At 47.9% G+C, this 15999-nt stretch overlaps 2 protein-coding genes across 2 annotated transcripts in view; both read left to right on the top strand.

Moving 5' to 3' along the window:
* slbp2 (stem-loop binding protein 2) overlaps positions 1-3466 on the top strand; it is a 4795-nt gene extending 1329 nt beyond the window's left edge. The window contains exons 3-9 of the mRNA XM_069665188.1: positions 665-745; positions 1238-1318; positions 1534-1677; positions 2069-2239; positions 2583-2727; positions 2807-2930; positions 3402-3466. Of these exons, the coding sequence (XP_069521289.1) occupies positions 665-745; positions 1238-1318; positions 1534-1677; positions 2069-2239; positions 2583-2727; positions 2807-2930; positions 3402-3466 (811 nt within the window). The remainder of the gene's footprint in view (positions 1-664; positions 746-1237; positions 1319-1533; positions 1678-2068; positions 2240-2582; positions 2728-2806; positions 2931-3401) is intronic.
* A 4388-nt stretch (positions 3467-7854) lies between these two features.
* On the top strand, positions 7855-15983 carry fam53c (family with sequence similarity 53 member C). Its single transcript, XM_069669221.1, has 4 exons — positions 7855-7865; positions 9117-9174; positions 9415-10424; positions 10923-15983. The coding sequence occupies exons 2-4, from the start codon at positions 9168-9170 to the stop codon at positions 11214-11216; spliced, it is 1311 nt and encodes a 436-aa protein (XP_069525322.1). The 5' UTR covers positions 7855-7865; positions 9117-9167; the 3' UTR covers positions 11217-15983.
* Positions 15984-15999: the final 16 nt, after the last annotated feature.

Raw genomic sequence — 15999 nt, forward strand, 5'->3', positions numbered from 1 at the left:
CCAGAGAGAGGGGAGGGGTTAGGGCGGGGCTACCTGTGAGTGACAGGTTGTTGCCATGCTGACCTAAAATGTTGCGTTTAGTGTTCAGTTGTGACAAAAGACACACTCGCTCTCTTCAGTCAGAACAAGTTCCAACATGTTAGCCAACATTAGCATCCACATTAATATCAGTTAACATGAGTTCTGCATCTTGCTAACCGTGCTATTGTTAGCTGATAACTGCATTCCACAACCCCTCGCTCCTCTCTAGCTCCACCCTCTCCAAATATGGTCACTTCTTTCACAAAAACAAAGTGGCGGCTAAAATGTTAGACTTCTAACGGTCATCACAGTGGTTTCGTCTGCGTCTATGTACAGTGTGTTGTAGTGATGCTGCAGTGTAGAGACATGACCTGCACAGGAACATTACTGCTTCTCTGACTGAGCTTAATGTTGTGTTTGCTGTTTGTTTCACCCCTTGTCCTCCTCCGTTCTCCTTCTCCTCGTCCGTTCTCCTTCTCCTCGTCCGTTCTCCTCTTCCGTTCTCCTTCTCCTCATCCGTTCTCCTTCTCCTCGTCCGTTCTCCTCGTCCGTTCTCCTTCTCCTCGTCTGTTCTCCCTCTCCTCGTCCGTTCTCCCTCTCCTCGTCCGTTCTCCTTCTCCTCGTCTGTTCTCCCTCTCCACAGTAACATCTCTCCGATTCCGTCTCCTCCTGCTGCCAGTGGTCTGCGAGGACGAGAGAGGGCCTCCGGCAACAAACCTCGCAGGTTCAAATACAACTTTATTGTAATGTTCTCTGGTTCCTAATGACGACTAAATACATGCTGCACATGTTGAAAGTTTTCAGGATGATTGATATGATGATGATCAATAGTAGTATTTTATATCCTATTTTTCACACTGATTTAGAACCAGAACACCAACATTCTGTGTGTCAGATAAAATCAACATCTCAGAAATGTGTCACTTCTGCGACCTCGCATACTAGAAATATTAAGCTGCAGCTAATTAGCATAGCACTTAGCCTAAAGTCTGGAAACTGGGGCAATGGCAATTGAAAAGAAACGTCCTTTTCTTAAAGTCTGATTATTGAATAACTTGTATAGCGCCGTTCATGGGACCCAAGGCCGCTTTAACGAGTAGATGACGAACAGAGAAAAACAAACAGCAGGTGTTTGTCTTTCGGGGCTGTGTGGGTAATTTGGTGAGGCTAACCCCGTTACTACGTTTAGATAATGAACCAGTCTTTGTTCCTTTAGGCCGTCCATCCTGGAGCGATGTATCCTCAAAGTGTCGACCAGCAGTGTGGCTGTGGGGACGGACGATCTGGACAGTAAGAGGTCTGAAAACAGCTGCTGAACTCTAAACACACATTAATAATGTGAAAGGATGAACCGAACGGCCTTCTGTCTGAGGGTCACTCTGGATTCAATCAGTGGAGATCTTTTAGTGACGATGGCTGTGCTACAAGACGTTAATTCATCTGTTGTAAAAGTGCTCATGATAAATAATGACAGAACATTAAGTCCTCATATTGACCTCCGTGTTCCTGCAGGCCCCCCCTCAGTCGCTGCTACCCCCGCCTCCCTGACCCGGCCAACACCGAGACCAACGCCGCGGTTCTGAAGCGGCGGCAGAAACAGATCCAGTACGGAAAGAACACCAGCGGCTACCAGAACTACCTGCAGCAAGTCCCCCAGTGAGAACACGCACAGCTGATCCTGATGATATGTTTAACCTTAGACATTAAATGCATTATTTTAGATTCGGGGCGACTTGATGTCATTATCTCTGACGCTCATCAGAATAAGGTCCTTAAATCCACCATGAAATCTGAAAAGACTCTTCAGAAGCTGCCTGACGGTGTTCATGTCTGACGGTTTCCTCAGTATCAAAGTGATCCAGAGGTCCATCTGTACATCCATGTCACAATGCTGGCAGGAGCTGCTAGCAGGAGCTGCTAACGGCTCATTCAGCAGACTTTTATTTTGAAAAAAGAACTGTCCTCACCCCCTCCAGAGTAATATCAGGCTGAAGACATTTTATGGGTTTAAAATAATATGTCATAAACTCTGTCTCATCCTCCTCAGACACCTGAGGGACCCTAAGCTCCACCCATCGACTCCAAACAAGTACAGGAAGTACAGCCGGCGCTCCTGGGACATGCAGGTGCGCCTGTGGAGGCGGGCGCTGCACCTGTGGGACCCTCCTACCGACACCCAGCCAGACGCTGCAGCGACACAGGATCCTGTGGAGCAACTGTAGGTGGATCTGAAGCACAGCTGATGATAGCTTTGGGATGTTTGAACGGATGCTTTCTGTGTTTACTGACATAACATTGTGATGTCCTGTTTTGTAAAATAAGTCCGAATCACAAAGATCTTCAGTTGAGGTCAAATGTGATGAAACAGGAAAAAGCAGAAACATTCTGTCGTTCTTCTGGGACAAACGGGTCACATGATGGTTGTTATGCAGGAAGAACTACAGATTCTGCAGCTGTTTCACACAGAACTGTGACGGATGATGAGAGGACTTGTGACCTGACCTCTAGTCAGTCCGAGTGCTCCCCCTGGTGGTGAAATAAGATCCTCTGTTTGTCTTCAGGCAGAGTCAGCTGGCCAAGATGACCTCTGACCTGTGTGAGGACGGAGGAGACAAGCAGAGAGAGAAGGAGCCTCCAGGAGCCTCCAAAGCCTCCTCTGTGTCTCCTTTGGAGCTGCCCGGACCCTGGACCAGCCCGCTCTCACCGGTACGACACCTCCATGATTAATCAGACGGACGGTGTGTAGAGACGGACGTGTATGAAACCTGTCTGTTCTCCCCTGCAGGAGGCCGACGGCTCCCTCAGACCTCTCCGCTCTCCTCCTGGACTGAGCTTCTCCTTCAGGAGTCAGATCAACAACGACATGAACGACTGGCTCCGCCTCCTGCTGGAGGCAGACGAGGCCCCAGGTGAGCTCACAGGTGAGTACGCGCAGAAGCTTCTGTTTGACTGTCAGCAGCTGGAAACACAAGAAGAAACGAAGGCACGTTGACTGGGTTAGCATTACGAGCTAGCAGGCTGCTAGTAGGACCATTCTTTCCTCCCCTCTTCAAACCGAGCTAGCTGCTGCTCTGCTAACACGTGCTAACATCGAGTGAGCGTCTCATTCAGTGAGGACACAGTGACAGCAGTCCGTGCTGTCCGTGTTTGCTACTTCCTGTTTGGTCCTCGAGCTCTTACTCTTTTTTTGCTGATGAGGGCGGCCCTTAACAGTCAACTGAACGTTGGTGGATGTAGGTTTTTAGTGGGCCATGTTTTCATTGGTCAGGTGATGCAGAAAAAGCAGCTCCTTGCCTCCAGTTAAAGGATCATGGAAACCTGCTCTGCTTTGTATTTCCTCATGTCTTGATGTTTCTCTGACTGTCGTTTTTCTCTCGCAGATTTCGGCTCTGATGACCAGCAGGTTCCTGTGTTTTCTGACCAGCTCCTGTGGAATCCCTACTGACCTCCCCCTGGTCTGAAACCTGGTTCAGTCGTCCGTAAACGTCTGTACCTTCTGCATGTGACGCCGACGCTCTGTGTGTCCTGCACGTTTGTCTTTTAAGATAGTTGAAGGTTTTCTCTAACGACAGCAGAGGTGTGATCGGTCCATGACCCCATCTCTGAGGAGGACTGACTGGAACCTCAGCTCGTCTCTGGAGGTGTTGAGATGTCCCAGCTGCTCTTGAACACGTCCTCAGGTGTGGCAGCTGCACACTTTGACCTGAGCATGGTACTTTAGTTTGCACCTTGTATATTTCTGTTTAACTGCATCAGGAGCACTCGTCACTGCGTCATGTTTAGTTTTATGATCCTGCACTGAAGGTCTGCTTTTTGTACTTAGTCACATATTTGTTGTTTGTGTCACGTTAACGCCTCTCTGCAGGCCGCTGTCCTTTTCTGTCCACCTCACCTTCATGCTCTGCTGTCTGTCTGTCCGTCACACCTCCTCCTCTGAGCCTCCATGTTTTTTCTCAAAAACAGACCCTGATGACTGGAGGAGACATGCTGTTGCTTTGTTTTCTTTTACTTTTTGTGTTTCTCAATTTGTATTTTGTGCTGCTTGAATATAAAGAGCAAAGCTGAAAGATGTGATTAATAAAGATGTAAATAAAGTGTTAAAAATGACCACCGATTGGACTTCATCTAAACTCAGAACATGAAAACAGGTTTTTAATGAGCTCAGACCTTACGTATCTCACACTGGACCCTTCTCTCACTCCCGACAACCGTTAGCAAAACAGTTGCTGATCGACTAAATGATTAATTAACGTAGTTTAAGCTGTACTATAATGTAAGTTTAATTTATAATTGTGTAATTAAACATCAACAAGGACTCTTAATATTTAACACCGGAGCAGAAGGTAAAATACTGCAGTAAAAGTATTTGTACCTCAGGACTTTAACGTAACGGGGCAGACTGCGTGGGCTGTTAGCTGATGTTCTGCGGAGGATGGAGGTGTCACCTCCGTCCACACGGTGTGCTGCTGCAGCCGGACACCATTAGTGTGACTGACGGTGCAGTGTGTGTGTGTGTGTGTGTGCGTGCGTCTTTTAAACACACTGATCTCTCTCTGTTTCACCTCCTGAACGTCTGAGTGATTCAATAATTACCACAGAAAGGAGTGACAGGGATCAGACCGCAGAGCTGCTGCTGTAAACAAGCTGCTGATATCAGGCTCTAAACTACAACTCCCATCATCCCTCAGCCTCTGAGGGCTTATTCTGAGGCTGCTAAATTAATTTTTTTTTTCATATTTCAGCGTAAATGCGCCTCCCTGTAATAAGATTGAGGATGTGATGTGATAATATAAAGTGAGAATAAAAAGCAGGTGCAGGAGCGGTGATGAAGAGCAGCGCCGCCCCTCCTCCTCCTCCCGCTGCCACCGTAAATGTTATTTATGAATGCCTGCCGCTCACGGGCGTGTGCGCGCTCAGTCTTTATTATTATGTTTTAAATATAGCAGCACGTTGGACACTGATTGCAGCCGATGTTTGGTCTCGTCCTGGACCCTGCTGTGCCCGCAGTGAGCGCTTAGATCCGGATTTAATTCATTGTGGTGTTCGGTGCTGACAGCGGCGGCGGCAGGCGGAGCGGTGCGTTCTGCTCTTTAATAACACTGGGTCAATACACCGCGCTCCGCCGCTGTCTGCCGGCCCGCCGCATCCACCGGAGCCGCCTCACCGCCGCGTCCGGAGGAGCTGACCGAGAAGGTAAGCATTCCAGCCAGCTGACAGTGAGCAGAATGAGCGCTGGTTCTGTGGTTCTCTGTCTGTGGAAGCTATTTGATGCGGGCTGATCCATCCCGCAGCATCCCGCCGTGTTGTCTTCCTCACGCGCCGCTCACAGCGCTCACAGGCCGGCCAGACGGTATTATCATCCCCGTCATTATTGTTGTTAGCTGCCGCTGATTGTGGCTGTGAATGAATCTGATCATTATTCAGGTTTATTCAGAAATAACCTCTGTGAGCTGCAGGCTGGGGGATAGACGGCAGCGAGAACATCCGGTCTGATATTTACTGGGCTTGTTTGTGAGACTACCGCGGCTAACGCTGCTAGCCTGCTAACGCTACTAGCCGGCTAACGCTGCTAGCCGGCTAACACTGGGCAGGTCAGTTAGCCACCGTTAGCTAGCTGCTGCCCCTGGATGCAGCCAGACGGCCAGTGTAGCTGCCTGTTAGCCCCGCAGCCCCGCGGAACAGACCGGCCCAAGCCCCCGGAGTGTGTGAGGCTGTACTGGGGGCGCAGTGTTCAGTCAGTCGCTGTGTTTCAGAAGGCAAAATGGCTGAATTTATTGTGCCGACCTTGAAAGTAATAACGAGATGACATATTATTTATAGCAGGCTAAACGAGCAGGTGATGCTGAGCTGCGCGGTGATGTAACCCGCTACATGAATGATCCACAATCTGAATTATTTATTTTTTCCATACCAAGTTTATGCCATAAAATCATAATGTCATCCACATATTAATTCTGCACCCAAACGGGAAACCCGCTATATCTCTGTGTTAGCATCCCTCATTGAAAACAATGGGATGTGGTAGCCACAAGCTAGCAGCAGCTGAGATGCCCAGCGGCCTCAGTCAGTCCGGCTCTGCTCAGGCTGCACAATGGCCTCCTCTGCCAGGGACAGCCTGTCATCTGCAAACACTGAGAGCCATTATTTAAGATCATCTAGCACGTGTTTAACCCGGGTTAGCACCGAGCCTTCAGACACAAACAGATGGAAGAGTGGGGTATCAGCTGCGTGTGGCCCCTGACCTCATGTGTACCAGGAGCCAAAGCTCTCCATCTAATACAGATACAGAGGTGATGGGTTTCCATGTTATTAACATGTTGTTAAAGGTTAAATATAGTATTATTATATTACCTTATTTTTCTCTGAAAACATTAAATCACAGTATGTTTGGATCTATTAATCCTGCTTAATAACACACCTGAATGCATCATTGTGGCTTCAGAGAAGTCATGATTGACATTTTCAACTATATTCTGACATGTTATGATCTAAAGATAAGATGACCATTCATTTAATATAGTCATCAGTTGCAGTCCTCATAAGTATTAGGATCATACATTAGCACTGCAACTCTTGATTTTCAATGTTCCTTTGATTTTGGTCTATTAAACTTGATAAAACTGTTAAATATGCTAATTTCATGCTAATTTCAGTTACTTAAAGCACAAAGCGACGTCTTCAGATGTCCAACCAGAACTTAGAGATTCAGAGAAATGTAGAAATTCAAATTCCGAAAGCTGTAGCTGTCAAATGTTAAATGAATGATTATTTCTCATTATTAATATAGTTTGATATACATTTCTAACAATTAAGTAGGCTATTTAATTATATAATTTATTCTAAGTGTCAACATTACAGAAAGAATCCCTACAGTGTTAATGAGGAAGATGATTTTTGATGATTTCAGCCACAAACCACTGTTACGTCGCTCTCTCCAAACACACCAGACTCCATTGATAAAAGCTGTAATCTTAGCTCACAGGACACAGGAGCTGCTGCTCTGCCACTGTCTCGACCGGTTACTTGGTTTGTGTTATCCTGTGACTTGGGTTTTAAATTGTTTAAAGATTTAACACAATATTTGTGTAACACAAACAAAGTAACAGCATTACTTTTAGCATTAACAAAAAATAAAATCCAAATACAACAAGCTAATGTCTAACGACACATTAGCTGATTAAGATGGTTTATATTATTTTACACCTGGTTAGTGTCAAAATGCTGCTGTTTAAATAGGAATGTAAACATGCTGATGTTAGCTACAAACATCTTTATTTAAGACACTGAACAGAAAGTTGTGTCCTTTCTGTTACACCTGTCTGTACCTGCCTGTTTCATTTTATACATAAGTGGCAGAACAGGAAGTGATGTAACTCACCTGTAATCTCTGCTCTCAGACCTGAAGTCTACAGTTTCACTCTCTCAGACAGGTTTAAGGAACTATAACATGCCCCTTCCATCTTTCCAGGTGTGTTGCCGAGGGCAACAGCTGAGTGATGATGCCCTTGTGAGAGTGGGCGGGGCTACCTGGCCCTGAGGTGTTAAGGAGGAGGAGGAGTCTCACCCCTCAGCCCCCCACCCTCCCTTCTCCTGCAACTGACCAAACGGACAGACACACAACTGGGCGTGGCTCTCCCCTCCCTCCTCCTCCTCTTCCTCCTCTTTCTCCTTCCTTCTCCTCCTTTTCTCCCCCACCTACTCCTCTCCCTATCTCCTCCCCGTCTCCCACCTCCCCCGTCTGCCCCCTTATCCCCTGCCACCATGCTGTGGTCACGCTGCTGGTGGAGAGCCTGAGGAAGCAGACTCTGGAAGGTGACCCTGCTCAGCCGGGGGACTGTTACCTGGTGAGTGTCACCTGTAATCTCACCTGTCTTCTCGCCTGTAGTCCTGCCTGTAGTCTTACTTGTAGTCCTGCCTGTGGTCTCGCCTGTGGTCTTACCTGTGGTCCCTCCTGTAGTTCTACCTGTAGTCTCGCCTGTGGTCTCTCTTGTAGTCTCTCCTGTAGTCCTACCTGTGGTCTCACCTGTGGTCTCGCCTGTGGTCTTACCTGTGGTCCCTCCTGTAGTTCTACCTGTAGTCTCGCCTGTGTTCTCTCTTGTAGTCTCGCCTATAGTCCCACCTGTGGTCCCGCCTGTAGTTCTACCTGTAGTCTCGCCTGTGTTCTCTCTTGTAGTCTCGCCTGTAGTCCCACCTGTGGTCCCGCCTATAGTCCCACCTGTATTCTCGCCTGTAGTTCTACCTGTAGTCTCGCCTGTGTTCTCTCTTGTAGTCTCGCCTGTAGTCCCACCTGTGGTCCCGCCTGTAGTCTCACCTGTGGTCCCGCCTGTAGTTCTACCTGTAGTCTAGCCTGTGTTCTCTCTTGTAGTCTCGCCTGTAGTTCTACCTGTAGTCTCTCCTGTGGTCCTACCTGTAGTCCCGCCTATGGTCTTTCCTGTAGTCTCTCCTGTGAGCCCGCCTGTAATCCTACCTGTAGTCCCGCCTGTAGGCCTACCTGAAGTAGGTGTAAGTTCTTAGCTAATGAGAATATTGGCTAGGAATTTGTTTAATGCTAATGTGGGCTAATGGTAGCATTCAGCCACTACCAAGCTAACATTTGTATTAGCTGCACAATATGACAAGCAGGTTTACAGTAATGTGTTGTCAAATATGTAGTTTTACTTTGACATACGGCCCAGTGTGCCTCCAGATTTCATCATCAGTTATCTTTCCAGCCTGTGGTGGATCCGGAGTCAGAAAGATTCCCTGTCACATGATTTTAAACCGTGGAACAAAGCAGCACAACGTAATAAGAGCATCAGAGCTTCTGAGACTGCTGTCTGAAGAAAATGACCGCTGACTGAAAATGGTGAATTCATAGATTTAGGCTTTTATTGTGAAGGAGCAACAGCAGGTGTTCAGTGACAGTCACCAAGGTCAGTTAGCTTTTAACTCGCCTCCTCATCAAGGGCTCTTATGTTTGGATCCTTTTGTTTGCTGTCAACAGCTACAACTCCCATGATCCTCGTGTAATTGTCACCACATCTTGACGGAACATGTTTTATTAAATCAGCAGTGAGATGCGACGGGGCGTTTACACTCCGCTCTTTGTCTTTCAGTCCCTGCTGGACCCGAAAACCCTCGCAGAGTGCTGGCCCCCAGATGGCTTGATGCCTGGTGAGTGTTTCACTCTTCAGTCATCAGTTTGACTGATTCACTCAAAACTCATCATAGAAACACAGAGAGGTCCCAACCTGAGCAGGTGGGAGGTCAGAAAACACCAGAGCATACTTTCCCATAATGCAACTCAATAGTGGGAAAAAAAATCATTTAAAAAGGATCAAACTTTGACTGTGTGTGTGTGTGTGTGTGTGTGTGTGTGTGTGTGTGTGTGTGTGTGTGTGTGTGTCTCCTCAGAGAGCAGCTACTGGCAGCTCTGCCCTCCCTCTAAGTCCGGCCTGCAGGGGGGGTTACTGAGCTCTAGTTTCCCCCCCGGCCCCCTCCCCCTGGTTCCCCCAGATGCTCACCTGCAGGAGGGGGGCGACCCCCTGGACGGCCCCTCTCAGCCTCAGCAGCATCGGTCCCTGGCTCCCAGCACCTCGGCGTCCGAGCTGTCCCTCCCTGGAGCGCCGGTGGCCCCTCCTGGCCCCGGCCCCCCTCCCCCTCCTCCCCCGCCCCCCAAACGTCACTGCCGCTCGCTGTCAGTGCCGGAGGACCTGTCGCGCTGCCGCTACACCTGGCGGCCGAGCGCTTCGCGGGTCTGGACTCCCGTTAGCCGCCAGCAATGCCACGGGGGGGCAGGAGGAGGGGTCACAGGTGGAGGTGTGGGGCCAGGAGGAGGGGGTATAGGGGTGGGGGTGGCGGGGGGCGGAGCCTGTCCTCTCCGTGCTCCCAGCTCGTCCCTGAACTCGTCGCTGCATTCGTCGTCCAGCCCCACATTCTTCAGCCTGGCGCTGTCTCCGGACTCCCCGCTGCCCTGGAGCTTCCCCTGGGACCCCAGCGAGGCGGCGGCGGGGGGAGGAGCCTGCTGCTGCTTTTTTCCCTCCCCCTCCTCCTGCTCATCCTCACCCTCACCGCTCCACCCGCCTCCCCCTCCTCAGAGGCGTTTCTCCCTCTCCCCCGTGCTCATCAGAGACTCGGCGGCCTCCACCTTCCTGCCCCCGCATCCTGTGCCGAACCAGGCGGCACCACCGCCTCCAGCGGGCTGCTCCGTCATGGCCGGAGTGGCTCGGGGGGGGCCGGTGCCCGCCTCCCCCTCTTCGGCCTGCAGCACACCCTCGTCTCTGCGCCGCAGTCTGCCCCCGCAGCTGCCGCGCTGCCACTCGCAGCCCTGCGACCTGCTGCTGCTCAAACCGGGTCTGAAGAGACGCAGAGACCCCGATAGACCCTGCGCCCGGCCCGTCCTCGACTTCACCAAGATGACCCAGGTACTGAAACGACACACCAAGCATCCTGCCAGGCTCCATGCTAAATACAATGTGATATAATAGATGTTCTCTGTTTTCACATGGTTGTGATCTGACAGAGAGACTCGTCTTCAGTCTGAGTGACTTTATGAAAACAGAATCAGTGATGGAAACAGTTTGTTCAGTCGCAGCTTTACAGGCGTATCTTTATATAATGAGGGACATTAAGCTAAGCTAACTGATGTTTTAACTTTGATTTAGTCAAATGTTTGACGTCTGTTCATTAAATGTATCTCAGAGCAGACATGTTGACCAGACTCCATATGACCTCTTCCTCTAAACAGCTCAGATATTAGCATGCTAATGTTAGCTTTCTCAGTTCACTAACTGTGTTAAATCTAGAGAGTACTAAATCAGCTCAGTCTGAGTCAGTGCTGACTTCAGGTGTGTTGTTTGAGTCGGCCTCACCTTGTGTTGTGTGTCTTTGTTTTTAAATCTTGACTTCCTGTCGTCCTGCAGACGCGCAGCATCGACCCGCAGTGTCTGGAGCGTGGCGGCAGGCTGGCCTGCGGCGGGGACGTCTGCATGGGTATGGAGTCCTTCATGGGGGACTTCCGACGCTCCTGCTCGCCGGCCGAGTGCCTGGGCAGGTCCAGCATCGGCCCGCTGAGCGAGAGCGACGAGGAGTGTCGCGAGGATGACGATGACGAGGACGACGGGGAAGAGGAAGCTGAAGAGCGTGAGGCGGCGCAGCAGGCCGTGTTTGAGAGGGACTGTACAGAACTGGACTTGAACTTAATAGAAGAAAACTGACACATTTGTAAATGGAAGGCTGTTCTCTGTTTCTGTTTTTTATTTAGCTTTATTTTGAAAGGATCTGACCCCCCTCTTCCTGGACCACCACCATCTCAACGCTCTGCACCTCCTTGCCACCAATCAGCAAGGCTCTCAGGAACAACACCTTCCCTCATTGGATGAGCTGGTAACGAGGCTGATTGACAACGACAGTGATGATGTGACTGCCGGCGGTGACGACTCGGCGCTGAGGACTCAGAGGAACCTGCACAGGCCGAGTCCTGGTCCTGGTTTTAACCCGTTAGCTTCTAACGCGCTAACAGCTGTTCAGGTATCTGAGGCTGCTTGGTGACTGTGCAGGAGCTTCTCAGCCTCCAGGTGTCGTCCTCACACAGCTGCTGAGTCTGTCACACTCTCAGTCTAAAGAGGCTGACGCTGAGCTGCAGCACCGACCTGAAGCATCACCTCCACACACACACACACACACACACACACACACACACACACACACACACACACACACACACACACACACACACACACACACACCAGACCTCTGGTTTAAAAGAGCACGTTTAAGCTCACTTCACCCAAACCCCTTTACTGGTAAATAGATGAGGTGAAAATGAGCAGCCTTGCAGCTAACCCTCATCATGTACACAGATCTGCAGGAGCATCACACTGATGACATCACCTGTACCTGTGGAGAATATTCCACCTTTAATCAGTGCGATTAGTTACATGTTCTGATCGGGGAGCCAAAACGCTGAGCGTCTCAAACAGCTGATGTTTGGCGTCAAAGTAATACATGTTAAAAACACGTTAACATCACATTAATCATGATATGAACTGTATTTATAACACTTCAGAGTCTGGAACACGTGTGTGTGTGTTAACATGTCACAGTCATGTGACCTCGGCGTGGTGATGCGTTCAGGTTCTCTGCTGTTTTGTGGCGTCAGCCTGTCAGACTTCACTGAGGGCAGGTAGCCACTGATGCTGTCGTTCACCTGAGTGCTCACACATTCCTGTCACACCCCTGCTCATTCACTCACCTGTGTGTGTGTGTGTGTGTGTGTGTGTGTGTGTGTGTGTGTGTGTGTGCGTGTGCGTGTGCGTGTGCGTGTGCGTGTGCGTGTGCGTGTGCGCGTGTGTCCTGTATCCAGATTGATTCCCGACACTCTGAAGTGTCAACAGCAAAAATGCACGACTTCTGCTCGCTGCCTGTCATGACGGAAATCTGATGTTAGATTTAGTTTCATGTATTCATCTGAAGAAGGTTACAGCCTCTTCATCCCTCCTCACAGCTGAGGCTCTCAGCTCTTCACTCTGCTGTCGGCTACATGTGAAATATTCCTCCTGTAACACTTTAACAAGCTCCCTTCAGTCTGTAACAGATCGTTTGTCTCCTGTTGGGAAACTGGATCAACATCCTGCTAAAACCTCAGAAGCACAATTCAAATATGTGTCTGACAGTTGGATCTGTTCTCATAGTTTGGACGATTAATGAATGAACGAAGGTGTAAAGGTGTGTTCAGACCAAAACTGAAGATCATTTTCAGAGCTCATTATTACAAACAAGCTATTCTACAGACTATAACATGTGAAGGCAAATGAATTCTTTAGATCTGAGCGTGAAATTCCTCTGACTTTGTATTGTTGAAGTCCATCAGTATGTTTTTATCCAGAAATCCTGACCACGTACCAGAAGTCAAACCAAACCTCATTCAAAAAACACTCATTTTAAGGCTGTGTTCTTGTCGTCTCACAGACAGACCTGACAAAGCCTGAGCTCAGCCTCTTTACCAACCTGCCTCCTGCTGTAGTTCTCTCAGCATCCTGATGTAGTTCTCTCAGCATCCTCTCAGCCTGTTTATTGTCATTAAATCTCAGTAACATCTGTTTGTTGTGGCTTCATAGCGCTGTAGTGAGACAGATCTCAGCCCACCTGTGACTTGCTAGATACAGTGAAACTGCCACTCAGCGGAGACAGGTGGACAGGCGCTCCACAGCTGAAACAGAACGCCGGTAGTTGGTGTCCATCAGAGTCCTGGTACTGATCCGAGCTAACAGGTCATCACACTGGGCTCTGGTCAGCCTCAAGGAGCTGGAAGCAGCAGGAGAGTTCCTCAGACACAGCTCAGGAGGAGGAGGGAGGTTAACCAGCTGTGAGAGGACAGGAGATGCTATTTGGTTTCATGTTCTGACGTATCTGAGAGGACGGACATTCATGAAACACTCGTCAAACTCGTGCAAGTAATGCAAGCAAAAAAACGAGCTTTGCTTTTGGTCTGAACACAAATGAAACTCCAAAGCGAGTCTGTGGATGAGTTCAGGGTTAAATCTGTCACTGCACTCCGTACTCCTGCTGACGGTGCAGCTCTCACAGATACTGTTACCGTCCAGAATATACATAAAGTTAAACTGTGAAATGAATCAGAGAATAAATCGACCTGATTCTGAGTCTGGGCAGTTTTTAACACCTTCACATTCATGTGTGTTCAGAGTGGTGTGTTTAAGTTTCAGTCTGGATTCGATCTTGATGCTCACAGAACCACTGGACTATTGGGAGGTGTTCATAACAGGATTCTTTTCTTCAGGTTTCACTTGAAACCCACAAGAAATGACGTAAAGCTGCACATTAAAGCGTTCCTCTCTCTCGCTGAGAGCATCACACGCCTCCAAACACATATTTCACATTTTGTGCTCAGAATTAAACTTCACATTCCCGCTGATTGTCTCAAATCCTCGACAGGTTTCAGGCGGATGTCTTCATTCTGGGCAGCCATTTTGTTTCCCATTGTTACAATTAATCCTGTCATGAGATGCTCCATCACAGTCTCAAGAAGATTTGAATTGTCAGAAGTGTTTCTTTCTTGTCTTGTGATGATACAGTTTAAAACAAACATTAGCGATGTGTTCAAGGACACTCCAACATCTGAGTTGGTAGTCGGATGCTGAAAAAGCACCTAAGAGCGATTATAAAAACTCCACCCCAGAAGACAATCAACAATAAACAGAATTATTATTTTACAAAAGTCATTGCAGTTCAGCAGACCACTGTCAGAACTCAGATGTCAGAGTGTCCCTGAATGCACCGCTCAAATACAAGCAACGCAAAACTAAAAGTGACAAAGTTGGCTGTGATGGTTTATCCTTATTCGATTTAGGCTGTTGTGTGACTGATTTCTGCCTGATGGTGGATTTCATCCGTCTCATCATTTAAAAACATCTGTTTCATCCTGCTGGTGATTCTGATGTAGCTCTCTTAAAGGGACAGTTCAACATTTTAAAGAATACACGTATTGAATAGGAAAGCTAGAGTCAGGACGTGGTTAGCCTAGCTTAGCACAAAGGGTGTGGACCACAAGCGCCTTTCAAAACTTTGAGTGTTTGAGCAGTCTTTTAGGAACAAACCTCATGACATTAACAAGCTAACTGTTGGCTGAGCAGCTGCAGCAGCTTCTACAATGAATTCAAATTCTCCTCACCTGAACAACATCTCTGCTCTTGTGCTCTCCCTGCTAACATCTGTGAACGAGAAGGAACAGTGGTTTAAAAATCACACCTGATTTGGTGAAACACAAACGGTAACTGCAGGCGCCCATCCTGCTGTTCGTTTGAACTTGAGCGAATGTGTCATTGGAAGGTTCGAGATTTATGGATATTTAGCCAATGTTAGCATGCTAACACACCTAAATAATACTCTGAACATGCCAACATTTCCCCTGCTGGACATCAGCATTTAAATGCTCAGTAATGCTAGCATGCTATTACTAGCATTTAAACCCATTCAATGCTGTGTCTAAGAAGCTGTTAAATTTATGTTTGTCTCAGGTTAAACAAACAAGATAACTTATGCTAATGAGCAAGCTTTCCAGCCATAATGCTAAGCTAGGCTAACAATATCCTGACTCCAGTTCTCTACTTAACACACAGACATTAGACACTCTCAGAGAAAGAGAATATCACCATTTCATTAAAATGTTGGACTGCTCCTTTAAGTTGAGACTAAAGCTAGCTTGTTAGCTTCATGTGCTGTTGGTCAGAAATTCCAACTTTGTGAAGTAAACAGAAAGACACGAGTCAACAGAGAGTGTCCCAGTAACACACAAACACACACACACACACACACACACACACACACACACACGCAGTGTCTCCATATCACATATTTCACACACAGTCCCCGTAACACACATATACAAGAACACTGTCCCTGCAACACACATTAATACACAGTCCTCGTTTCGCTCATATACAGAAACACTGTCCCTATAACTCATACACACACACACACACAGTGTCCCTGTAACGCACATTTATACACACAGTCCACATGTTGCACATAAACACAAACACTAACTCATACACACACACACACACACACACACACCCTTCTCTCCCCCCTCCTGGTTCCTTTGGTTCGTCGCTCCATAACACCCGACATAAGCCTTAACTGAACATATTCTATTATTCTGTAAATCAAGACGTTAAAAAGATAAAAAAGGAAAAGACAAACTAACGGAGAAGAAAAGGAAATGTGTACTGTAGCTGTTAAATTTTTAGTCCCTCTGTTTATTATTTTCTGCTGTTTTTTCTTAATATTTCTAATCTGATGTCTGAGCGTGACGAGGTGTCGGCCATGAACACATTGTTTTAAAAAAATAAAAGAGGCTGGAGGACGGAGGAGGAGCTGTCGTGTACAAAGTTAGTGGAGAGACTCGGACATCTCTTGTCTTTTAGAAATGTTTTTTATTGTATGTGATTAAAAAAAGAACAATGACAACATGGCGATTTG

The sequence above is a fragment of the Semicossyphus pulcher genome, unplaced genomic scaffold (assembly GCF_022749685.1).
Source record: "Semicossyphus pulcher isolate SPU_LCO1_2020_fin unplaced genomic scaffold, fSemPul1.0.p SCAF_10, whole genome shotgun sequence".
Classification (NCBI taxonomy): Eukaryota; Metazoa; Chordata; class Actinopteri; order Labriformes; family Labridae; genus Semicossyphus; species Semicossyphus pulcher.

Bases quoted from the DNA above. Each gene is read 5' to 3' on its own strand.
- fam53c (XM_069669221.1), top strand. The intron at 10,425-10,922 runs GTACTGAAACGA...GTCGTCCTGCAG, and splicing joins ACTTCACCAAGATGACCCAG to ACGCGCAGCATCGACCCGCA.